Source organism: Mustelus asterias, chromosome 11 (assembly GCF_964213995.1).
Source record: "Mustelus asterias chromosome 11, sMusAst1.hap1.1, whole genome shotgun sequence".
Classification (NCBI taxonomy): Eukaryota; Metazoa; Chordata; class Chondrichthyes; order Carcharhiniformes; family Triakidae; genus Mustelus; species Mustelus asterias.
In genome coordinates, this window is record NC_135811.1 from 106,567,396 (window position 1) to 106,593,979 (window position 26,584).

Below are 26,584 nucleotides of genomic sequence, written 5' to 3' on the forward strand. Positions count from 1 at the left end.
TTCCCCAATTCAGGTGGAGAGCAGAGGTCGTTTGGTCTCAGCCAATCAGGGGCCGCGATACAAAGCAGCGGCGGCCTTTGATGGAGATGTGACGGCCTCGGTCACTGGCTGGCGCGATTGACCAATCAAAGGTGGCGTTAGATGCCAGGCAGGGCTGGCGCGGTTGACCAATCCGGGATCGCCTTAGATAAGGATCGGGGCGGTTGGTGAGGGCGGGTGAGCCGCATGCGCAGTAATCTGTGGCGCTATCCGGGCCAATCGGGAGTGGCGTTAGTTCAGCATCGAGGGCTGAGGGCTGGGGGGGGGGGGGGGGGGGGGGTCCATCAGGGGCGGTGATGGACGGGACGGGCGACGGTTGAGAGCATGTGACGCGCGCGCGGACAGCGGGGGGCTGACCGATCCGCCAATCGGCGGCCGCTTTGGATGAAGGTGCGAGCCGGGGCGGGGGGCGGGGGGGGGAAGAGCGGGATCGACCAATCGGACGACGCGTCGGGCGGCGCCGGCGGTTGAGCGTGTGACGTTTGTGGGCTGGGGCCGGCCAATGGGAAGGCGCGTTAGGGCACGGCGGCGGCAGTTTGCCGGGGGCGTGGCCCCGGGGGTGGGGGTGGAGGAGTGGCGGGAGGGGCCGTGGGCGGCGCGCGCGCGCGCGCGCGGCCGGTATATCGCTCCGCCGCCGGCGGGACTCGGCTTTTTGCGCAGCTGCGGAGCCGGGCGAAGGCGTGAGGGAAGCTCCGGCTCTGTGGAGGAGCGAGAGAGAAAAAAAACACAAATAAAATCAACCGCATTTAAACCGAGATCAATCATAAAAACCGCACCGATTATCCATTAAAAAGCAGAATCTGAGTGACCCAGAACCATTTATGGCCGTTTCTGCTTGAGAAAAATCCTCGTTGTTTCCCACATGAGATTCGTTAACATGGAGCTTATCACAATTTTAGAGAAAACCGTCTCTCCAGGTAAGCGGCTGAGGGGGGAAAACATTCTCTCTCTTTCTCTCCGCCTCCCGTGTTATTTTAAACGGAATTTGATTTTTTTCCCCCCCCCCCCCCCCTCAGATCGCAATGAGCTGGAGGCAGCGCAGAAGTTTCTGGAACAGGCGGCTGTTGAGAATTTGGTCAGTATTGGATTCGGTTATAATTTTTATTTGAATGGATTGTGGGGGGGGGGCGATTATTGTGATCCAAATCCCCCCCCCTTCCTGCGCGTGAGGTGATGGGTTTTTATCTTCCTCGCTGTTGTGGGACGGAGGGGAAGCCCGGGGCCTTCATTGAGAGAATTTCATTCCAACACAGTTTCCCCCCCCCCCCCCCCGGGTGTCCCCCATCTTTTTCCCTCTGGGTGGGGGGGGGGGGTGAAAAATGCACCCTAACCTGCTGGCCGGATGTGCTGTGTGGAGTGACAGGCCAGCCTGGCCAATGGGAGCCCAGGGCCGCTCGGAGGGCCAGCTGGCGGCAGCCAATGGGAGCGCGCCGAAGGGGCTGGGTTTCCGTTCTGCGCAAGTTAGGTTGACGGGAAGGGAAGCCGAGGCCTGAGCGCATGTTGCCGGCTTGGCCGGGCCTGGCCCGGCCTCCCCTGTGCGGCTTGTAAAGGGGCAGCCTGCCCCACTCACTGGCTGCATTGCCTGGGCATGGGGGGGGGGGAGAGCAATTTGATCCATCAAAACACAGCTTCACACTCCTGCATCTTTAAACCATACATTTTTCTCATGCCTCTTAATCTGTACAAATTTGGGGTTTGGCATCACTTTGATAGAACATTTATCTATCTTCGTACACAATATATTTGTGTGGTGTGATATATGCGCAAAAAGATTAAAATTGTGTATGCTGTGATTATTTGTGTGGGGTAAATGAATTTCACCTCGGATCATTCATTTTTCTCGTTTAGTATTTTTGAAACATAATCAATTTCATAACCTCTTAATACATTTGCAGCGCAACAAGGCCAGTCGGTTCATTGAGCTTATGATGGATGAAAAAGCCACTCGCCCTAATCCTATTCATGGTCTGTGGGTGGCCCTGTAGGTTAATGCAGTTTCAATGCTGTATTCCTTGAGGGGGTTTCTGGCTCTGAACACCTTTTAAGGCAGGAAGTTCCAGATCCCCACCTTCTTGTGATATTTTCCTCCACAACCTTCCTCTGATTATTTTGTCAATTGCTTTAAATCTATCCCCTGCTTATTGAAAAACTGCAATAGGTCCTGCCTTTACATACTATGTAGGCCTCTCGTTACACTTTAGTTAAATCTCCCATTAGCTGTTTCTGTTAGCTACAGTTGTGTTACTGTCATTAAAGTGTGCAAATGAATCCAAACTGTTTGCATTTATTGGAATGTCTGACCATGAGAGTCTATTCAATTTCTAGAATCCAAACATACCAATTTCTTGTCACAACTGGATCCGTGGCTATTTTTTTTGCTTGTTTACACACTTTATTTATGGGATAGTTTCTGTTGTATCCTCCAAGGTTGCTGCATCTTCATTTCATTGGTAATTAATGTGGAGTAGTATATTTTAGATAGTGAATTCTGGATTTGTACTTTAATTTGCACATTTACTGGAATGGTGTGCAAGTTTGCTTATTTTGAAAATGGCTTTGTGGCCAAGTAAAATTTGGACTGCATTTTAATATTAAAAATTTCAATTTTATATCAAGTATATTTAGTTTTGTGAAATGCTTTGAAGACTTTCATTTAATATTCTTCATGAGGTTAATTTATCTCATGCCTCATACTTTGTAGGCAATGTTCTTTCTGGATTCTTGTAAATGTTGGTATTTGACAATGAGTGCTTGCCTAATTGGGTACCCTTAAATGTATCCACAAATTCTATTGAGAAAACTTTTTGATTTTAAAAGACTAGTAACAATATTTTAATCCATGATTTTGTGCTCCGCACATGTTCACAACCGAAAAATGCACGATTGACCTTGACCGCTCAGTGCCATAGCCAAGGTTCCCTGCTAGGCGTTGATTTTGGACATTTACCTGCTGGCAGAGTCTCTATATTGTGTTTTCTGTATTAAAATGCATCTAAGTTAAGTTGGTTGTGCCACGCTGTAGCTTCTGGGGTGATCAATTCATTATTTTTTGGTTGATGAAAACTGTTTGGACATTGGGAGTCAGGAGGAAGGAGAAGAAAAAGGTGAGTAAAGGTTTTTTATGCACATTTGCCAGTGTAGGTCATGCTGGGTGGAAAATGGGGCATAAAATTGAAATCTTGCAGAGACCAACTGCCAGAAGAGGAAAGATGGTGGGTGGGGAAGGGTTGGTGGAACTACTGGGTAACCTGGGTTAGTGTTGATTTTTCATTTGGCGATGGGGGAAGAATGGATTGTATCAGATGTTGGGAGTAGGATGCTGTCAAATCTTGTCGCTTGCTCTCAGCAGCAGATGTTCCTGGGTCAGGCATAGCATAATATTTTTAGGAAAAAGCTCCCTCTATCATGTGCCTGCATTAAATTCTAGAAGACAGCTCCATTCCATTAGTGTGAAATTTCCTATTTCCCATACCAACCAATCTTGTAAACCTGGATTGCTGGGTGATGCCAGGCCTGGACTCTGTTTCTGTACAGATTAGTCATCTGCCTCCAAATTCATTCTTCATAAAACCCTCTCCAGCCAAGAGGAATCAAGTGAAAGACCGGTGTCTGATAAAATATTATCCTTTATTGTGATTATACATTTAAGTTCAAATATTTCAATAGGGAAATATTAAGATGCTGCTGGACAATCAACCTAGAATTGGGGAATATTTGAGTTGCTGCTGCATCATTTGTTTTGGATCTTTCAATCATTCTAGCCTGTCTGTTGCAATGCCTTTTGTCAATCAGAGTTTATTATATAGTTGCCTAGTTAGTGACATTCTTGAGGATGTAGTGAAGTTGCAAAGGGAAGTGTCTCAATTCCTCCTGTATTCTTTAGTAGCATGGAGCTTGGTTCTTTCACCAAGGAAGGACTCGAGTTTTATTCTTGTTTTGTCAAGTTAAATGACCTCAGTTGAGGTGGTAGTCGCTGTGCCCTTCACCAGGGTTCTCACTATTGACTCATTCTGTGATCCTATTGGAAATTTGATAGTGGTGATAGGGTCTTGCTCAGCTCTGATACCCCCACGGTATCATCGTGGAGTCGCAACCATCTGTGCAACTGTACTCCAGCAAGTAATGGCACCTATTGGGGAAAAGTAAGGGGGGGAGCAATCGAAGAATTGTATGTTTCGTGGAGACAGGTATAAGTCCATTGTTTGCCTAATTCTATTCTGGGGAGCAACCTTCTCCAGCCAGTTGCTCAGTCAAAGTTCTGACCAATGAAGGATTGAGAATGTACAGTGCTGGTGATCTAGGAGTGAACCAGTTCCAAAGAAATTTCTCCAGTTGCTGGTATTTTAGTGTCGTCATCTCTGATGTGATGTTCCAGGTCATTTTAACAAGCTAGGTAAGTCAGTCTGACTGCTATTGCATTGTTAAACAAAATGTTAGTTGGCCTCTGGCAATCCTGAAGAACCTTGGGGGCAAAGCAATAGTTGCCATTTTTGAGAAACAGTTCCAGCAGAGCACATTTGACAAGGAGGGAAATGTTGAATGGAAAGTTGGAAGAAGCTCGTGGTGTTGGGATTTTTGAAATTTGTCAGGAATTCAATATCATAGCAATAATGCTTATGGAAATACAAGTACATTGAGGACAGATTTGGGTTTGGCTATAATAATTGATCAAGTAACCAGCCCATGTTTAGGCACATACTAAAATGATCATTTGGAAAAGATCGTGCATCTAAGACTCCCAACAGGAAGTTGATTTCTAGAGTGGAGGGGCGGCACGGTAGCACAGTGGTTAGCACTGCTGCTTCACAGCTCCAGGGACCTTGGTTCGATTCCCGGCTTGGGTCACTGTCTGTGTGGAGTTTGCACATTCTCCTCGTGTCTGCGTGGGTTTCCTCCGGGTGCTCTGGTTTCCTCCCACAGTCCAAAGATGTACGGGTTAGGTTGATTGGCCATGCTAAAATTGCCCTTAGTGTCCTGGGATGCATAGGTTAGAGGGATTAGTGGGTAAATATGTAGGGATATGGGGGTAGGGCCTGGGTGGGATTGTGGTCGGTGCAGACTCGATGGGCCGAATGGCCTCTTTCTGTGCTGTAGGGTTTCTAAGATTCTAAGAAATGTTGAAGGTGGGGATATTCAATCTTTGTAAAATGCAGACTGGTTGCACAATTCGGGTAACTACCGAGGTAGCTATTTTTAAACTTAGGTGCTGCAAAATTATTTGCGTTGTTTCTTGGTCATTGGAAGACTATTATGGTTCAGGAAGTAACTTTCCAGTATGAGCCTAGATCATGCTCAGAGGTCCTATCCTGAATTAACTTCCAGCATTGACTGACTGGGTAGCCATTGGCAGCAGAGGCTGTGCCTCCTTTCCTTTCTCCTCCTTTTCCAATCTGGAGTCAGCTGACTTAGCATGGCATCTTTACGGTGTGAATGGCTCCAAGCTCGAGTGGATGGTGCCTTGGCCTAGTAAATCACCAGGAAACCATTCTCACCAAGATGGCAGCTGCATTACCTCCAGACTTGCGTAAATGACACATTTGAAGCAGCTACTATAGGCTCTGCAATTGAATGTATTCAATCTTGCTCCCCCTTGCCTGTATGAAAGAAACTGTAAATTTATTGTAACCTTTACTGTATTGTTTGGTATATAGGTACCTACCTGTGCATCGCTTCATGATGCAGCAAGGCAGTGATCCTGTCCCCACAGTTTTTTGGGCAAATAATTCAGGTGGATATTTTAAATGTGCTGAACAGGAGATTTTCCCAATTAAGTGTTTGATTTTGAGCTCTGGATATTAGGCTCAGAAAAAGTAGATACTGCGCCTTAAGTGAGATCTCTACTCTAATCAGGGTGTCTGAATGACCTGATCGTTTAGTGTGCCGTAAATATGCTATTGATTTTATAGGACGCCACTGAGCAAAAATGCTCCAGTTCTGGCAAAGGCTTTGATCTAGAGAAATAGACTGAAGAGTAGGTACAAGTGGGACTAAAATTCCTACTAGTAGACTGGTATACAGATAAAAATATCTCCCTAACCAAAAATGCTGCATCTCAAGCTTTCTTCAAATATAAAATGGTCTGTCACAAAGAACAAAGAAAAGTACCACACAGGGACAGGCCCTTTGGCCCTCCAAGCCTGTGTCGATCATGATGCCCTAAAGAAACCTGCCCTTACTCGGTCACTATCCCTCTATTCCCTCCTTATTCATGTACCCATCCTGATGCCTCTTAAATGTTGCTAAATGCACCTGCTTCCACCACCACCACCTGGCAGCGCATTCTAGGCACCTACCACTCTCTGCGTGATAAACTTCCCCCGCAGATCTCCCTTAAATCTTTCACCTTGAACCTGTGCCACCTTGTAATTGGCACTTTCACTCTTGGAAAAAGCCTCTGACTATCCACCCTGTCTATGCCCCTCATAATTTTGTAGATCTCCATCAGGTCTCCTCTTAGCCTCCATCTTTCCAGTGAAAACAATCCTAGCTTATTCATCCTCTCCTGATAGCCAACACCCTCGAGACCAGGCAACATCCTGGTGAACCTTCTTTGCATTCACTCCAAAGCTTCCATGTCCTTCTGATAGTGTGATGACCAGAACTGCATGCAATATGCCAAATATGACCTAACCAAGGTTTAAATAGCTGCAACATGTTTTCCCAACTCCTGTACTCAGTGCCCTGGCTGATGAAGGCAAGTATGCCATGTGCCTCCTTATCACGGCCACCTATGTTGCCACTTTTGGGGAACTCTGGACCTGCACACCTTGATCCCTCTATATGTTAAGTTCCTAAGCGTTCTGCCATTTGCAGTATAATTCACACCTAAATTTAACCCTCCAAAATGCATCAATCACCTTGAATTTGTCCAGATTATACTCCATCTGCCATTTCTGTGCCCAAATCTCCAATCTATCTATATCCTGTTGTATCCTCTGACAGTGCCAGGCACTATCAGCAACTCCACCGATCTTCGTATCATCTGCAAATTGCTAATCAGACCACTACATTTTCCTCAATCATTTTTATATATACTACAAATGAGGATTCAGCACTGATCCCTGCGGAACACCACCAATCTGAAAAGCACCCTTCCACCCCTACTCTCTGAAAACCAAGCCAGTTCTGTATCCATCTAGTCAGGCCACCCTGAATCCCATGTGATTTCAGTTTTTGTACCAATCTGCCATGTGTTCTAGTCAAACACCTTACTAAAGTCCATATAAACTATATGCACAGCCCTTCCCTCATCAATAATCTTTGTCACCTCTTCAAAAAACTCACTCAAGTTGGTGAGACATGGCCTTCCCTGTACAAAACTATGCTGCCTGTAGTCAGTTTTCCTCCAAATCTGCATATATCCTGTCCCTCAGTATATTCTCCAAAAGCTTCCGTGCCACTGATGCCAGGCTCACCAGCCTATCATTTCCTGGATTATCCCTGCTTCCTTTCTTAAACAAGGGAACAGCATTGGCTATTTTGCAGTCCTCTGGAACCTTGCCTGTGGTCAAAGAGGATGTGAAGATGGGGCGGCACGGTAGCAGAGTGGTTAGCACTGCTGCTTCACAGCGCCAGGGACCCGGTTCAATTCCCGGCTTGGGTCACTCTGTGTGCAGTTTGCACATTCTCCCTGTGTCTGCGTGGGTTTCCTCCCACACTCTGAAAGGTGTGCTGGTTAGGTGCATTGACCCGAACAGGCACTAGACTGTGGCGACTAGGGGAATTCCACAGTAACTTCATTGCAGTGTTAATGTAAGCCTTACTTGTGACTGATAAATAAACTTTAAAGATATCTGTCGAGTCCCCAGCTATTTCTCCCTTACTTTCTGCAGTAACCTGGGATAGATCCCATCTGGCCCTGGGGACTTGTCAACCTTAATACAATTGAGGATACTCGCTTCCTCCTTTGATATATTGATGTTCTCTAGAGCGTTCACACACCTATCCCTGACCTCAACATCCATCATGTCCTTCTCCTTGGTGAATACCGACACAAAGTACTTATTAAGGATTTCATCCACTTCCTGTGGCTCCATGCATAGCTTCCCTCCATTGTCCTTGAGTGGGCCTACTTTTTCTCTTGCTACCCTCTTGCTCCTAATATGTGCACAAAAAGCTGTGGGATTCTCCTTGACCCCGTTTGCTAAAGACATTTCATGGCCTCTTTTAGCCCTCAAGTCTCTTTTTGGAGGCTTCAGTTCCTTCATTTCTCCTGAATTTCTCCAAAACTCAATATTTTCTCTGAATGCACATTTGCTGCACAGTTCTGGTACCCTTTATCAAAATTGTCATTAGTACTGCGCAAGTCAAATCTTAGGATGAATTCTCTTAATTTTAAATTTTTATCCTGAATCATTTGAGATCAATTTTCAAGTACCTATCAAATTTGGCTAGTTTGTGCCCTTTTTTCAAAAAAAATTGAATGCTTTTCTGTTGGGAACATTTAATCATTTGTGCCATTCACACGCTTTCTCGGCATATCTTGTTTCTTGTCCAATTACCACCACTCCTGGCATTGCACTATGAACCCTGTTGCCATTTAATCTCCTGCCTTCCACCCTATCATAGATCTTCTGTTTTTTTACCTCCCTCACTTTCTTTAAACCTATTGCATCTAACTTTTCCTGATGGGTCATCAACCTGAAATGCTAACTCTGTTTCAATCTCCATAGATGTTGCTTGACATGCTGAGTATTACCAGCATTTTCTGTATTTCTTATCAGCTTAGGATGGTTTTACAACTCTTAAAATGTGGAGCTGTGCATTCAACAGCTATGACCTATCATGTATGTGACCTTCTAATATTATGTTACACACAACACATTAGTTGAAGTATGATCTCTTAATTCAATAAACACTGATATAAGCAGATTCCTATAAATTTACATAACCCTGTTTGTAAATCACTTCTAATTATTTATATTGCAATGTGTTATTTGAAATTTGCGTGTTGTGGGATGGAAGGGGCAACGACAGGAAGAAAGTGATTGCTGTGAAATTTTGAAAAAGCTGGATTTTTGTAGCATCTTTTTGCAGCCAGAATAAAGTCAGCGTTCCGCTGTCCGGTGCCATATTGAGGTTGGTGTGGCCAGCTTTCTGTAGTCATTCTCCAATACTTCAAACAAGCAATGTATATTAAAAAAAAGACTACCTCTGGTCTACACCCACCCCTGATGCTACACGAGTCCCCAACCAGGTAGTGGCCTGATCTTGTCCTCTAGTCTCCAACTCATCACTAATAGATGTCCTGATCTGATGAAAGGTCACAACCTGAAACGTTGGCTGTTTCTCTCTCCGTGGATGTTTCTGGATCCACTGCATGTTTCCAGCAATTTCTGGATTTTTTGTATTCCCTGCATCTGTACTATTTTGCTTTTTTTGATATCTCAATGATTTTGTCATGTGTGGGCAACTGAATGAATCCTCAAATGCCATTTCACTGTCCCAGGTTTTCATTAACAGTTGTAATGTATGACATTAGAATCAGTTGCCATTGATGATGTGGACAATGCGTGACTTCGTTTGCCTCTAATTTCTGATTCTAAGGAATGCATTTGCAGCTATCTTTGCTGCCTCCTTGACATTGTTTGTGCTTTCGCACTGCTAGAGGCAGCCTGGGAGGCTGAATCCCAGTAGAACTTTCCAACTAGAACATGAATGTGTTCCTCAGTTGTCTCTGGGATCAAACCTCATGATGTTGAGAATTGCACAAAACAATGGCAAGCTTCTTGCAAGCTAAATTTTATAAAATATAGCAATGAGAGATGGAAATATGTGGATAACTTTATTTTAAACAAATATTAACCTTTCTGAAAGATGTTTTCCCTTTTAAGGTTTGTGTAAGTTCCTTGCAAAGTTAATAACTGGTAGTATTGATACAAATAGCATGATCTGACCTGAAGTGAGCAAATTAATGAAGTCGTTAGTGACTTAAGATAGTTGAACTGATTATTTTAGTGCCCAAGAATGCCCCTTCACTTTTTCAGCGGGGTGCATATTCAACCAGGGTATGCTGCCTCTACAATTCCTTTCTAATGGGTGGATCTTCACAACTGATTATAGTGAGCGTGCAGTTTTTTGCTTGTTCCAATTATGTGAATATAATGCATATAAAATATTCAAAAGATTATCAAAGAGCAATTTTTTTTTTTGTTGGCCCATAATTATTTTAAATTGAGTTTGTAAGGATGTTTCACAGTCACTGCAGTATATTGCAGTACTGAATGGGGCCTGCAACCTTCCAAAGAAAAGACGTTTAATTGTAAACATTGTCCATCTTGCCTAATCAGCTCTTCCTCAGGAGGCCTGCTAACTATGGATGGTGAGAATTACTACTGGAAAATTTTGTACCTTTATAGCTGTATGTATCTCAGGTTGGTCCCATGGAGGATACTTCATTCAAGGTTAGAAGAGTCAGGAGATATGCTAGTTTATAAGGCTAGTCTACAGAATGCGGGATATTTTGGTTTGGCATTGAACTCAAATACGAACAGTTCCCACCATTGCAGTAAAATAATTGACTTTGTTTATTTCAACACATTGTGCAGGCATCCACAGGCAGTGTTTAAGGAAATAGTAGTTTCCTGGTAATTTAAAATAAATGTTGTGTGCTGTGGCAGTTTTTTAAAAATTGCTGTGCTTAACACTTCCTTGTAAACTAAAAATGCTGGGAAGAGGACAGCAATGAAGTAAATCTGATCATGTCATTGGGTGAATACCTAGTATGGAATTGAACTGTACAAATCGAAAAGGTCACTAGTCCATACTGATTTATTCAGCTGGATGGTATTTGAACTGTGACTATTGGGCCCAGTGTTGTTAGAGAAGTTGAAACCAGCAGTTATTCTCATTCCTGATAACTGTTCACTGACTCCTCGTAGATACTCCAGTTGGTTTTAGCTTGGGGCATATCTCGATGGCCTCGTCCCTCCCTTTGGTCTGACAACACATACTGTTCTGTCTTGTGCTTGAACAGTGATGCTCGGATAAATGCCATTTTTACTTTTGTTTCCATGCCTGTCAAATGCTTTGCTTTTGAAATGCATTGATTGTCTTGAGTCATTGTCTAGCAAATACAAACTAATCCCCAGCCACTAACTCAGTCTCTCCACCTGGCAACCGTCTGAGGCTGACGTACTTAACTGTAAGCAAAACATTTCATATCACTAACATAGTAGCATTGTCTGACTCTCTCCCTGCCTCATAGCTTTTCTGTTGCTGAAACCTTCAGCCTTAGTTATCTCTAGACGTGAGTTTTCTTATGTGCTCCAGACGTGGTCTCCCACGCTGTACACTATAGATATGAGGTTATCCAAAACTGCTGCCTCCTGGCAGCCATCACCTCTTTGCTTGGTGACCTACGTTGGCTCTTGTTTAAGCAATGAATCATTTTAGTTACCCTTTTTTGGGTTGAGCCATGGCCTTGCTCTACATATCTTTGTAATCTGGTCCAGCCCCAGAACTCATGTGGATGTATCCCAGAATCCATGTGGATGTATGCATTCCTCTAGTTCTGGCCTCTTGTGCATCCCCAATTTTAATTACTCTACCATTGGTTGTATTGGCCCTAAGCACTGGAATTCCCTCAACATCTCCACCCCTCTACCTGTTTCCTCCTTTTAAGTTGCTCCTTAAAACCTACATGTTCATTTGGCCTAATAGTCCCTTATTTGACTGTCAAAACTTTGTTAGCATTCCTGTGAAGTGCCTTGGGATGTTTTACCCCATTTAATGAGTTATATAAATTTGTGTTTACTTAAATGCCCTATCTTGGTAGCTCTTGCAGTAACTTCCCATTTTTTCACTTGTTTCTTTGCCACGACTTGCACTTTCAAATGACTGATGCTGGATATGACTCTGGATGGAACAAGTTCCTTTTAAAATTCTTTGATGATTACTGCTGTACTTCACTGATACTAGTGTAATGTTTAATCAGTTGTCAGTGCTCTTGCGTCTGGATCAGAAGATTGTGGATTCCAGCGGTACTTGAGCACTTAATTTAAGATGACTCTTCAGTGTAGCATTGAAGGTGTTTGTTTAATAGCCTGTGAATTCGTAAGACAGATTATCCCCATATTTTTTCTTCTGTAACTTATCGTCTTCATGCTTTGAGTGAATTTTCTGTTGCACAGCCTGCTATCAATGCCCACCTATGGTAAAGTGCCAGACAACACTCGGGCATGACTGAATAAAAAGTGGTTGCAGCTTCTGCTCAGTTCTTCATCTGAGTTTTGTTAAATGGAGGCTTTAACCTGGATCTGTTACTGCTTTCTGGCACTTGGTGTTAGTGCTGAGATTCATTGTCATCTGATTGCCCCATCCACCAAGGTCTGAAGGTTTTTCTGACAGTCTTGCTGATAGCTGGTAGATGGATTTCACTTGGTGCAAAAATATTGGTAATCCTTGTGTTTAAGTTTAAATCCATTTTAACTGCTGTTTTCCATTTGATCAGTTATACAGTACAGATTGTGTTGAAGCCAAAACATTTAGGGCTCTTGCTCAAATAAATTTTAAACTAAAAATACATGATCAGTGATCAAATGGGAATTATACAACGAAAGTAACTTTTTTCCACATTTCTCTTTCAATGTAGCCTACCTTCCTAGTGGAGCTCTCAAAAGTGCTAGCAAATCCAGGAAACAGTCAAGTTGCCCGAATTGCAGCTGGTCTACAAATCAAGAATTCCCTGACGTCTAAGGATCTTGATGTCAAGACGCAGTATCAGCAAAGGTGGCTGGCAATTGACACCAATGCTCGTCGAGAAATAAAAACCTTTGTAAGTTGTGGCTGTGGTAACCTTTTTATACTTTTAATATTGAAGTTTGTCTATTTCAGGGGAGCCAGGAAGAATGAGGAAGTTTTATGCCATTCAAGCTACTTGGAGTTGCTAAAATAATCTAACTGGGTAGGGAAAAGGGAACACAACCTTTCATATTTTAGACTGCATGATTTTAACATGGGGTAACAGCAGTCATTTTTGTTAGTTGGTAAGGTCTGCAATAATGGCTCTTTGCCCACCCAGTGTGTAGTTTTGCACGTTTGACTGATTGTTCAAGAACCATTTTTAGTATAGGTTTGTTTATTCAGAAATTTTATGTTTTGCAAATGAAGATTAAAAAATATATTTGTTCAATCTCCAGGCCTTAATAGATTGATCTATAATTCATTAATCTGGCAATTCAGCTGAGAAAAAGTGGTGTTCTGAGCACTGATTTCGGTTGGTAGTTAGAAGTCTAACAAGTCAAACTGAAGTTCATTTATAAAGGATTACAAATAGTGGTTTGATACTACAGAACTTGAGTATTGCTGAAAAAACACATTATTTGAAGCTTTCTATCTTGCATTGATCAGGGCAATTGCAAGAATGCCAATTTCAGGAGAAACAAAAAAACATACTATATGAAGTGTGCTGATTGGTTAAAAGATTGACTTAATTGGTAGCGATGTTGCCATGGAACTGTCAGTCACCACTAACTGATGCAGTCTCTATGCCAATGCCTCTACCTATTAGAGCATGCTTGCCAACTAATCAGTACACACTTTCATACAGTATAAATTTGTTGTTTCCCTTGGTATTGGTATTCTTGCAATTGTCCTGGTGAGTGCAAGACAAAAAGCTTTGGGAAAAATGCTTGCAACTTAGTTTTGCGACCAGTAATTTAATTACCTGAAGTGATGTGATTAGATTATCTATAGCTTTAATTTAAGTATGTATTTGGGATATTTGCACGTGCATTGCATTATTCATGCAGGTAGAGTTGCTTTATAACATGGATTTGGTGAAGCATAGTGTTTTGAAGCAAAATCTTTTCCAAGAAAATTATTAATGCAGATATAATTATCTGGACGCAGTTGTGGTCCAGAATGTGTATTCATGTTTGCAATTATCTTGCAATTTAATTGAACTCCCTTTTTGGCCATTTAATGTTCTAATCCTAAGTTTCCATGTTATGGAAGAGATTTTTATTAACACAGTTCATGAGTATTCATGCAATATATCATGGAGTTGGCAGTGTTAACATACTGATAATGTAAGATAAATAAATTCTTCCAGTGAGTTTTCCATATAAGCACTTTTCAAACAGATTGCAGCAATGGAGTGTACATTATATAAATCTGTTCTTTTTGTACTTCAGAGCAAGTCTGGTTAATGACATCTTAAGCTTTGTTTTACTTTATACGTATATTGGCTCAGTAGGGAACCAATCAAAATATTCCAATACAATGCATGAATACTCAGCAACTGGGAATGATATATTTGTTTGCAACTTAATGCATAATGTTTCCTCCTGTGTTTCTTGCACTTTATAAGGGCTTCACATCAAAAATAGGGTCACATCTGAAGTGTAATTTTCAGTTCACTGATGCTGACTTGCTGTTTCCATTTTCTATTTTTGACACAAACCTGTCGTGCAATTTTTAAATTTAAGTTTCAAGTACCACAGTAGGAACCAAAGTGAATATTCTTTGCTATTTTGGTTTATTTATGGCTCTCTGCTGTAGGAATACTGAATTGTGTAAAACTGCTAGTAGAATTGAGGTTTAAATGGGATATATCGATGTATATTCTAACTTAAAAGACAACATTATGCAGTTAGAGTGCAAGGTGTGTGTAAATTTTGGGTGGTTTTGTGGATGCTTGGTACTCTATCATCCATTTAGTAAAATGCATCCTTCTATTGGTAGAAGAGTGTCTTTAGTCTGTGATTTTGCTTTTTTTACTGGCATAAATATTCTATTTTCCCTTTCTGCATTTTTCCCATTTTTAAAAAATATCTCTCGAGCATAACTGCCAAGTTTGAATCTTAACCAATTAAGAGTCCAATTAGTGCCTCTCTTTCCTAATTAAAGTATGGGGGTTATGTACCCTGTCCTATTCTCCATCTTTTAAATTACTTCTGTGATGGAATTGTGGCAAGGTTGCTTATCTTTGAATAACTAACCCTTGTTTTGAACTTTTTAAACTACACTTACAGGTCTTGCAAACTCTGGGCACAGAGACCTACAGGCCCAGCTCTGCATCTCAGTGTGTGGCAGGAATCGCATGTGCAGAGATTCCTGTTGTTCAATGGCCAGAACTCATTCCTCACCTGGTTGCAAATGTTACAAACCCCAATAGCACTGAACATATGAAAGAGGCTACTTTGGAAGCTATTGGTTATATATGCCAGGATATAGTGAGTATTTTCTTAACTTATCCTCCCAAAATACAGTACTGGTTTGGTTACGGTTTCTTGTGTCATGTACTATCATTTGCCATTTGTTTTGCAACACCATTGAGCATTAATTTCCATTTTCTGCTGTGCATGCCACTGGAGATGTTTCTGATGAGTTGTATAGTGCATATTGATCTGAAAAAAAATTGCACGCCGAATGAAGTATACCCATTGACATTGTGTACATGAAATCACACTGAAGAACTAATGCTCTCCACTTCAGTTACATTTAAAAGCTTTTGCAATATAAAATTAACTATTTTTGTGCTGCTGAGTGGGTGAATTTGGCAACAATACATTGCATGAACTGTACCACCACACACCAAACCAGTCAAATCCCACAGGGCAAAGCTGCTGGATTAGGTCTGTAGCAGATGGTGATGGAATGTACAAGAGGGAAAAACATACTTGCCTCATCCTTACCAAGCTGTCTGCTGATGATGCATCTGTCCATAATAGCATCGGTAGAAGTGACCACCCCATAGTCCTTGTGGAGATGAAGTCCCATCTCCAACAAAATCTTAACCACTACCTATTCATTCAATGGCATTGATCCCCCACTATCAACATCTGGGGTTCCTATTGACCAGAAACTCAACAGGATTAAAGTGGCCACAAGAGCAGAGGCAATCTTGCAACATGTAACTTGCCGCCTGACTCTCCAAAGCCTGTCCACAGTCTACAAGGCACAGTCAGAGTGTATTAAAATACTGTCCCCTTGCCTGGGTGAATACAGCTCCAGCAATACTCAAGAAGCTTGACACCATCCAGGACAAAGCAGCCTGCTTGATATGCAATCCCTTCCACAACCATTCACTCCCTCCTCCACCAATGCATAGCAGCAGTGTGTACCATTTATAAGATGCACTGCAGGAGCAGAGCATGGCTCCTTGGACAGCACATTCCATGACCATCACCATCGAGAAGTTCTCTTCCAACCCTCTCGCCACCTGGCTTGGAAATAATTGTCATTCCTTCATTATTGCTGGATCAAATTCCTGGAACACCCTCTCTACCTGGAAGGGGAGAGTCAATGATGAGGCAGGTTGATCTCCCAGGCTAGGGAAGAGTCAATAATCATGGTAGACAATGAGTTTCAACCGAGACATTGCCTGATGAAATTTTTCAAAGCCATCTTGGCCTTTGGGCTAAGATGAAGTTTAATTCAAGCCCAGGATGGGGTGCACTGCCTGATCTTGTTAGTTTGGATCTTGTTTTGATCAAGCCCAAGATGAGATGCAGTGCCTCATCTTGTTTGTCCCTCTTGTGGGGACCATGAATTGGATTCAGTTTGAATAATTTTTTAAAAACAGCATGTGTGTACCTATACCATATGGACTGCAGTGGTTCAAGAAGGCAGTTCCGCACCAATATCTTGAGGGCTATTAGGGATGTGCAATGAATCCTGGCCGCGACAGCAAAGCCCATGTTCCTTGAACAAATACAAAAAGTTAGTGCAAGATTGGATTTGAAATTGCTAATCTGGCTCCAGTGTTGAAGGAAGGTTTATAAAGGCCAGTAATTGGGCAACAAGGCTTTGTGCAATGGTGGATGCAGCCTATTTGCAGCTGATGTTCTTAATAGTCATGGCAACCAGCTCTTAGCAATTTGAGGTTCTTCCAAAGGCTTTTTGTGGTCTGCTTCCATCACATTCTGTAACCCTATAAAATAAATGGGGTCTTGCATTTAAGTTAAATACCAAGTTTTGATTTAGATTTTTAATCTATTCTTGAGTGTGGAGGTCTTAGCAGCATTAGAATGTTGTGCAAAATTATTTTAAAAGGATCATATCTGCAAAGATGCGAAATCATACCATACTGGTGTATGATTACAGTTGAGATGGATTGGCTGATACTTTTTCCATGTTGCATTGTATTTTGTTTACTTCGTAATTGTACAAGGCCGCTAAGTTTGCACTAATTGGAAATGCATTTATTTGTTAGAAAAGGGAGGTAGCATTTTGGGTAGAAACTCCAATCCTTTGACTTGCTTGTTTAATTCTGCTGAAATGGAAACATAGCATTTTTGGATGTCTATTTGCACCTTTGTGATGTAAAGTAGCAGCAAGTTTTTTGACCAGTCGGAACATCTGAGTTTCCTGCAGTTGAGTAGCTCCTAAGTGTGCAAAAAGGACACTTAACAGATTGAGAGACCAGCTTGAGGCAAGCTAAAATGGCAGACTATCAAGGAAGTGAGTTGTCATGGAGTCACCTTAATTTCATAGAATTATATCCTACAGTGCAAAAGGAGGCATTCGGCCCATCGAGTCTGCACTGACCACAATCCCACCCAGGCCCATGTAGTTACCCAAGCTAGTACCCCTGATGTGAAGGGCAATATAGCATTGCCAATCCATCTAACCCGCGCATCTTTGGACTATGAGAGGAAACCGGAGCACCTGGAGGAAATCCATGCAATCACAGGGAGAACGTGCAGACTCCACACAGACAGTGACCCGAGCCAGGAATTGAACCCGGGTCCCTGGTGCTGAGGGAGTAGTGCTAACCACTGTGCCACCGTTCTGCCCAAACTTTCAAAATCACAACCGGAAACAAATGCTTTGTAGTTGCACCTTTGTGTATACTTCTGCAATGTGTGAATGATGACTCAATTTAGTTACTGTATTGTATTAAAATGGTACAAAATTACATTAATTTTAATAAATTTGCAGTTTTAAACTGACCAGCTTACTTTGTGAAAACTCAGTAAAGTGATGGAATATATTCAAATAATCAATTAATTCTAGTGAGTCTGCCTGTAGGACTTGGCAGGGAAAATTTAAAAGCTGAGCAACATTTTTGCTTTTTCAGGATCCTGAGCAACTACAGGACAAATCAAATGAAATCCTGACTGCAATTATTCAAGGGATGCGAAAGGAGGAGCCCAGTAACAACGTGAAGTTAGCTGCAACCAATGCACTGCTCAACTCCTTGGAATTCACCAAAGCTAACTTTGACAAAGAGGTATGAAGTCATCTTTGCTCTGTTTCATTAGCAACCTTTAACTGTATTCCATACTTGTATGAGAATGTAGGGTGGGATGTGCAATACAAACTGGCAAAAGACATTAACCTAATCTAGTAAGGCCCAGAATCTGTATCTGGGAATATAGGTGTGTCATTTTTTTAACGCAATGTAGTCAGTTGGTATGTAGTTATCTGGTCTGAAGTCTGTGATGAGAAATCATGCACCACGCTGCATTCCACCTGATGAAGCATTGAATTGAAGCTGAGACTTGACCATGTTTTTGGTTTCTAAAAAAATGTTCTGACTGAAATTTATTGATTTGTTTTATTTCTTAAAACCTCAACCCTTATTATTTTGTAATGTCTTCAACTAAAACTAAAGTGAACTGCTAAGTATGAAACAAGTTTTCCCAAAATCAGGGAAGGAAAGTATGTGAAATTAGGAAGAGGCTTAAGCAAGGTAATAAGCTAGCTTTCAACTTTTCACAGAATTTCTCCAGTGCCTGATGGCCGAATGGCCTGCTTTTGCCCCATGTCTTATGGTCCTATATCTTTAAGATGTCATCTTAGCCTTGGAGTAAGCCCTGTTTTGCAGAATTCCTTCCCCAGTGATTATCGAGTGGTTTTAATCTGATGGCAACAAAGTTAACTGGATTCTGCACACTATCTGGATCTTGATAGTTTGAAGCGTGCAAGAGCAAAATAGGACTGAGACTTGCCAATGTTTGATTTTGCGGAAATTAAGTAGTGGAACACAAAAAAGCAGAATATCTGATTGGATGCACAAGTATTACTATGCATTCATCTGCTACAGTGACCGAGATTAAATTTTGATCCATCTTGCATTTATTTTATTTATTTGCAGTCTGAAAGGCACTTTATTATGCAAGTAGTCTGTGAAGCAACCCAATGTCCTGATACGAGGGTAAGTAACATATTAAATTCCCTAAATTGTAAAATCATTGGATTTCATAATTGTGTTCATAAGATGAATGTTTTTGAACTGAACCATTGTTTTCATCTGATAGGTACGAGTTGCTGCCTTGCAAAACCTGGTGAAGGTTATGTCCCTTTATTACCAATATATGGAGACGTACATGGGCCCTGCTCTTTTTGCTGTAAGTATAATTTGTTTTGAGCTAATTTACTGCCTTGTTTTGGGGAAATAAGGTTTAGTAGCAAAACAGGAATCTTCATCCTTGGACCACAAACAGCCAAGCTGTTTGCCAGTATGTATATGGGCAGATTAAAATCTTTAAATTGTCGGAAAACTGACCCGAGCGGCCATTTTCTCTAATTCTTTGCAGTTGAGTCCAGCTGTCAGCCCTTTGGTATCTCATTTAGGCAGAAAATTGTGGATACAAGCAGAGACTAGAGCACACAACTTAAATGTGACAGATATATATATATATATATATAAATATACTAAGGTACTACTGGGGGAAATGTGGGGGGAGTGGCCAAGCCAGCACCACTAAAAGCATAATTTCTTGCCTTTGCGGGATCTTGATGTGTGAAAATTGAGTGCCGCAGCTGCATTACAACAGAACCGACACTTCAAAATTGGCTGTGAAATGCTTTAGCATATCTGAAGGATTTGGAAGACAGCGTCTAAATAAATTATTTCTTTAGCCAACTAAGGAAGCCATGTTGCAGTATTTCACACTTATAGAAATATTGAAGAATAATATATAGTGATTTCTTAACATGCTAGCTAGAAAATTCATTTAAAGTAAATTGCTTATTCTGTTGCTAGTTTCAATTCTGACTATGATGCACCGTGCCACCTGCAAGTTGTTTCAGTGCTATGTAGCTGAGAATTATTTACATATTATGAACTTTCCAAATAAACTTGGATATCTGCCAAAAAATGACAGCATTTAATTTATGCCATGTTGTCAGATTAACCTGATTTGAGCCAGATTTAGTAATAAAGCCGCAGGATAAATTAAGTGCAGATTAACTCATGTTATGTAATGCAAATATTGGAACTACAACATTTTAACCTAAACTATTAATCGTTTAAAAACATAAGTTTTCTTTTGCGATTGCTGCTCTGTTGTAATGCAGCTGCGATTGCTACTCTGTTGTAATGCAGCTGCGGCACTCAATTTTCACACATCAAGATCCCGCAAAGGCAAGAAATTATGCTTTTAGTGGTGCTGGCTTGGCCACTCCCCCCACATTTCCCCCAGTAGTACCTTAGTATATTTATATATATATATTGAACATCTGTTCTACAAAACAAAATTGTAAATTTGGTGGTGTGGGTTTATGAACAAATAATCTCATTGGTGTTTACAAATATGGAGGGTCTACTAATATAATCAGTATCAGTGACTTTCTGCAATTGATTAGTAAACTTTGAAGTTCACTTCGGTGTTACTTTATTTGGGGCCTGCCCTGAATATCTTGGATTATTGGTGTTGCCAGCAATCAATCCATGAGTAAATAATTGCATTTAATCTGTGTGAATGTGTAACAACAAGCTCTTTATATTTTGAAAAACCCTCAAGATTACCATTGAAGCTATGAAGAGTGATATTGATGAGGTGGCCCTACAAGGAATTGAATTCTGGTCCAATGTTTGTGATGAGGAAATGGATCTTGCGATTGAAGCTTCAGAGGTATGATTTTTAAACTGTTCCATAATATCTTAAAATTATAGCCAAAGTTACTTGATGTATTTTTTAAATTTGCAATCTGTTTCTGCTTTGTGCTCTCCTCTTTATGGGGGAAGATCTTCCCTGTATGTGCTGGTCCTAGATTTATAACTCTGCGCACACAGACATGATCGCAATACTAGAAATATTCCTTTAGAAAACACATTATCCCATGAAAGTAAGCTATTTTTCAAAATATTTGTTGAGACATAAAATACGCCAAATGTTGGAAATCTGAATAAAAACAGAAGTGTTGAGAACTCAGCAGGTCGGGCAGCAACTGTGGAGAGAAACAGTTAACGTTTCAGGTTGAGTGACCTTTCATCAGTTCTGATAAAGGTCAGTTAAACGGAAACATTCACTGTTTCCCTCTACAGAAGCTGCTTGACCTAATGAATTGCTTTGACAGATTGTTTTGCTTTTGTGGGTTCAGATATTTAATTATCACTAAGTTCAATGAGAACCATTATTTGCTCCATGTATAACATAGAGCTGGCAATTAGTCTATGATGAAACACCATGCACCACGCTGAAACTGTTCAGTTGATGTACATATTGAAACATATTTGAGACTTTGTTTGCCAAGCTTTTGAAGAGTATTTAAAGCTAGTTTAGACGGAATATTGAACTAAATTTACTAACCAATGAGAATTGCAGTTAGTTTATTTTTAAAATAGAATTTGTTAATGATACTTGATTTTTATACAGGCAGCAGAACAAGGAAGACCTCCTGAGCACACGAGTAAATTCTATGCCAAGGGAGCGCTGCAGTACTTGGTACCTATCCTTACCCAGACACTGACCAAACAGGTATGACCACAACTTCATACCGAATTTGATATGATAAACAGCAAGATGTTCTGCGATTAAGTTCTTCCAGTAAAATCTAATTTTGTAACATTTCTTGGAATTTTTTTTACTAATGGGGCTCTAGATTATTGCATGTGCCTAACACAGCGCCTTATTCTGCTTCTTCCGAAGTGCAACTTCAGTGTGACCCTTTTGAGGCTAACAGCTGTATTTGTTGTATATTAAGATCAATCCTTAGATAAACCTTTGGTCAATGAGGCTGTTTTTGAAGCCAGCTGAAAGCTATTTTTTAATGATAGCAAATTTACCTCCTTTTGAAAGTGTTTTATCTTTGTTTTAAAAAAAGCATCTAAGTGTGTGTACGATGAGCAGGTTCTAAGCACATGATTATTAGAATGATTTTAAACATATTTCTCACCTTGTACTGTTCATGGTAGGTGAGGTACTGAGAGTTTTGGCCATGTAATGCAGAATATATGCTGTTTTATTTAAAGCCATTGTTTAATTCTAGTTATGAATTTTGGGTGAGAGCCCTCCATGCTGTATCAATGATGCATTGCAGCTCTTGTAATATAGCTATTATTTTCTGTCATGCTTACTGTAACAGTTAAGCTTATCTGTTTGTTTCCTATGCATCTGATTTTAATTGCACATTGCCTCAGTGTTTTGGGATGGCCTTAGGTGACATATAAATGCAAGTTTTTTTTTATTTCCAAGTAGCTAGTATTATTTATTGAGCACTTTGGAACTGATTAGTCAGAGGTTTACAGCATGGAAACAGGCCCTTCGGCCCAACTTGTCCATGCCGCTCTTTTTTTAAACCACTAAGCTAATCCCAATTGCCAGCATTTGGCCCATATCCCTCTATATCCATCTTAACCATGTAGTTGTCTAAATGCTTTTTAAAAGAAAAAAAATTGTACCCGCCTCAACTACTACCTCTGGCAGCTTGTTCCGTATACTCACCACCCTCTGTGAAAAAATTGGCCCTCTGGACCCTTTTGTACCTCTCACCTTAAACCTATGCCCTCTAGTTTTAGACTCCCCTACCTTTGGGAAAAGATATTGACTATCTAGCTGATCTGTGCCCCTCATTATTTTCTAGACCTTTATAAGTTCACCCCTAAGCCCAGGGAAAAAAAGTCCCAACCGCTCCTTTATAACTCAAACCATCAAGTCCCGGTAGCATCCTAGTAAATCTTTTCTGCATACTTTTCTAGATGAATAATATCCTTTCTATAATAGGGTGACCAGAACTGTACGCAGCATTCCAAGTGTGACTGTACCATTGTCTTGTACAACTTCAACAAGACGTCCCAATTCCTGTATTCAATGTTCTGACCAATGAACCCAAGCATGCCGAATGCCGCCTTCACCACTCTATCCACCTGTGACTCCACTTTCAAGGAGCTATGAACATGTACCCCTTGATCTTTGTTCTATAACTCTCTCCAACACCCTACCATTAACTGAGTAAGTCCTTCCCTAGTTTGATCTACCAAAATGCATCACCTCGCGTTTATCTAAATTAAATTAAACTCCACCTGCCATTCATCAACCCACTGGCCCAATTGAGAAGATCACTTTGCAATCCTAGATAACCACCTTCACTGTCCACTATGCCACCAATCTTGGGGTCATCTTCCATGCCTCCTAAATTCTCATCCAGATCATTAATATAAATGACAAACAACAGTGAACCCAACCGATCCTTAAGGCACACCACTGGTCACAGGCTTCCAGTTTGAAAAACAACCCTCTACGATCACCTTCTGTCATCAAGCCTATTTTGTATCCATTTGGCTACCTCACTCTGGATCCCGTGAGATTTAACCTTGTACAACAACCTATTGTGTGGTACCTTGTCAAAGGCCTTGCTAAAGTCCATGTAGACAACACCAACTGCACTGTCCTCATCCATCTTGGTTACCCCTTCAAAAAACCCTATCAAATTTGAGAGACCATGACTTTTCCACTCTCAAAGCCATGCTGACTGTCCCTAATCAGCCTTTGCTTCTAAATGCCTGTAGATCCTGCCTCTCAGAATACCTTCTAACAACTTACCCACTACAGATGTTAGGCTCACTGGCCTGTAGTTCCCAGGCTTTTCCCAACATAGAACAGTACAGCACAGAACAGGCCCTTTGGCCCACGATGTTGTGCCGAGCTTTATCTGAAACCAAGATCAAGCTATCCCACTCCCTAACATCCTGATGTGCTCCATGTGCCTATCCAATAACCGCTTAAATGTTCCTAAAGTGTCTGACTCCACTATCACTGCAGGCAGTCCATTCCACACCCCAACCACACTCTGCGTAAACAACCTACCTCTGATATCCTTCCTATATCTCCCACCACGAACCCTATAGTTATGCCCCCTTGTAAAAGCTCCATCCACCCGAGGAAATAGTCTTTGAGTCTACAGCCCTTCTTAAACAAAGGCACAACATTTGCCACCCTCCAATCGTCAGACACCTCACCTGTGGTCGGTCCTGTACCACAAAGCTCTCTATCCTATCTTGATGCAGTTTACTTTTTAGTATGTTTGTTACAGTTAAACAATCTTTATTATACAAAAGGGGCAGTCATTTGTTGGGTGCTTCTGATCTGAAGCCTTAAAACCTGAGCAGCAGACAATTTGCCTGTTCCACAATATAATTTCTGTCCTGAAGACTACCATTTAACTTTTGAAGAGATTTACAAGCGATATCTGCATCCACACAGGCGTGTCTGAGCAGATTTGCATAAACCTCATTCATAAAAGAATAGCAGATCTGAACTCTGGTGAGGTCTGTGAATCTCTGAGGGGGGAATGGCTTGAAACCTACCAATGAGGAACTTTTAAGTATCTTCGAAGCAAAATCTAGATAAAAGACAGAAGCTGAACCAATCAAATTACTCCAAATAATGCAGGGACACCTTGGTTGGCATAGTGTTCTTTCTGCTAAATTGTGCCATTTTAGGTCTGTAACAAATGGGACATTAATAATAATGTGTTTTTTTTAAAAAAAACACACATTTTACCCCCAAACAATTGCCAGTCATGTCAAAAGTATTTTGTAAGAAGTTTAACAACACCAGGTTAAAGTCCAACAGGTTTATTTGGTAGCAAAAGCCACTTTTGCTACCAAATAAACCTGTTGGACTTTAACCTGGTGTTGTTAAACTTCTTACTGTGTTTACCCCAGTCCAACGCCGGCATCTCCACATCAAAAGTATTTTGTCCAAGGTCTTGTGCCGGATACCTGATCTTTCAGTTCTCGCAAGTTCCAAGACCCAATCTGCATTAGGTGAAACGATTGATGCAGCCAAATGATACCTCAACATGCACCTGCACCTTTTCTTAGGATCACCAGCAAAATTAATGAGTCAAAACCATCCAGGACCAGCTATTTATATGACACTTCCTTCCCTTGTGCATGTTGCTTATAAAAATCCACAGGGAATGATCTTTTTTCTGAAGTAAAAGCAACTGGAATTTCTTTTACATAAATCATTAAGCTAGCTGAGGCATGGATTTGTGTTACAGATGATATCTTGGGGGTGGGTGGTTTGTGTTACTGTATGCTGGGAGTTTACAGCATGTTATGTGTAATATATTAAATTTTAACGTAGAATCATTTATGTTTTGTGACATTCTAGATGTTTACTGTTTCAGAGCTCAATATTTGTTCATAGCATTTATGCAAATGTGTTAGTGCATGAAAAATCAATTGCTTCATTATCTCTAATAAACATATTTCCAGATTCCAGCACCATCCCACATCCCTTTTAAAGAACGTAACTTTTGGCAGATAACAATCATTCCCAACATGCTGGAATACCGAAGATAATTAAGCCTCAACTTAAAGCATGTGTAACTATAATGGTTTCTATTTTGAACACCCTAATCTCCTCTCTTCAGATTGGTTAACATCATAGTTGAGCTAGGTAGTAATGTTTTTGCCCATTAATGTCCATTGAGCAAAATAAATGCTGATTTGTATGTGGTCAGTTGATTCTTGGCAATAGATGCTGGAATGCAGTATTTTTATTTTAAATCATTCATCCTTTCACTATTAGGATGAAAATGATGACGATGATGACTGGAATCCATGCAAAGCTGCTGGTGTTTGTCTCATGCTGCTGGCAACTTGCTGTGAGGATGACATTGTTCCACACATACTTCCATTTATCAAGGAGCATATCAAAAATCCAGACTGGAGGTACAGAGATGCTGCAGTGATGGCATTTGGCTCTATTCTGGAAGGACCTGAACCCAATCAACTAAAACCACTGGTGATACAGGTAAAAATATAGCCTTACTGCAATTTACATGTTCAGTTACTACTGAAGCTGCAAGACAGTGTGTCCCAATTGCTTCATCTCCAAAGTTATCAGGTAGCTGTGGTTATGGATAATAAATCATACTTGAGGGTAGACTATGCAAAAACTCTTAATTCTGCTCAATCATTCAACCAAAGGTGCTTGGATTAGAATATTTATGTATTGGAGTAATGTGTTGAAAATTTTAATGGATTGGACTGTGCTTAATTAAATTTAATTGTGTGTTTTATCAGATAGCTAATGTTGGCATTTTGTTGGAGCTTGAGCACCTTAGTGGTGGGCTGTAGGTTGATGACCTGTGATTTTGCAATGCCCAATTTCTGCCTTCGACTGCATGCCTGGAAGCTATCTTTAGCTAAAATAGTAAAGTTGATTTGAAGAAAAGCATGGCTATTTTGCTGGGCTAATCAGTTTCTGCTCTAAACTTGTGGTTAGATTTTATTGCTCGGGCGTAATGTTTCTTTGGTTGGAGGGTGCGGCTTAAAGTGGATGATGCAGTGTTTCTCTGCAACCTGGATTGCTGATGTTTGAGAGAATCTGCTGTGTAAATTGCTCAGGTGTTTTGG

The 26,584-nt window shown here is 41.0% G+C and overlaps 1 protein-coding gene across 1 annotated transcript in view; it reads left to right on the forward strand.

Moving 5' to 3' along the window:
- Positions 1-606: 606 nt before the first annotated feature.
- kpnb1 (karyopherin (importin) beta 1) overlaps positions 607-26,584 on the forward strand; it is a 39,426-nt gene continuing 13,448 nt past the window's right edge. Inside the window, exons 1-10 of the mRNA XM_078224183.1 lie at positions 607-956; positions 1,056-1,114; positions 12,632-12,814; positions 15,015-15,215; positions 18,065-18,217; positions 19,085-19,144; positions 19,248-19,337; positions 20,736-20,846; positions 21,591-21,692; positions 25,755-25,979. Of these exons, the coding sequence (XP_078080309.1) occupies positions 902-956; positions 1,056-1,114; positions 12,632-12,814; positions 15,015-15,215; positions 18,065-18,217; positions 19,085-19,144; positions 19,248-19,337; positions 20,736-20,846; positions 21,591-21,692; positions 25,755-25,979 (1,239 nt within the window). The 5' untranslated portion in view covers positions 607-901. The remainder of the gene's footprint in view (positions 957-1,055; positions 1,115-12,631; positions 12,815-15,014; positions 15,216-18,064; positions 18,218-19,084; positions 19,145-19,247; positions 19,338-20,735; positions 20,847-21,590; positions 21,693-25,754; positions 25,980-26,584) is intronic.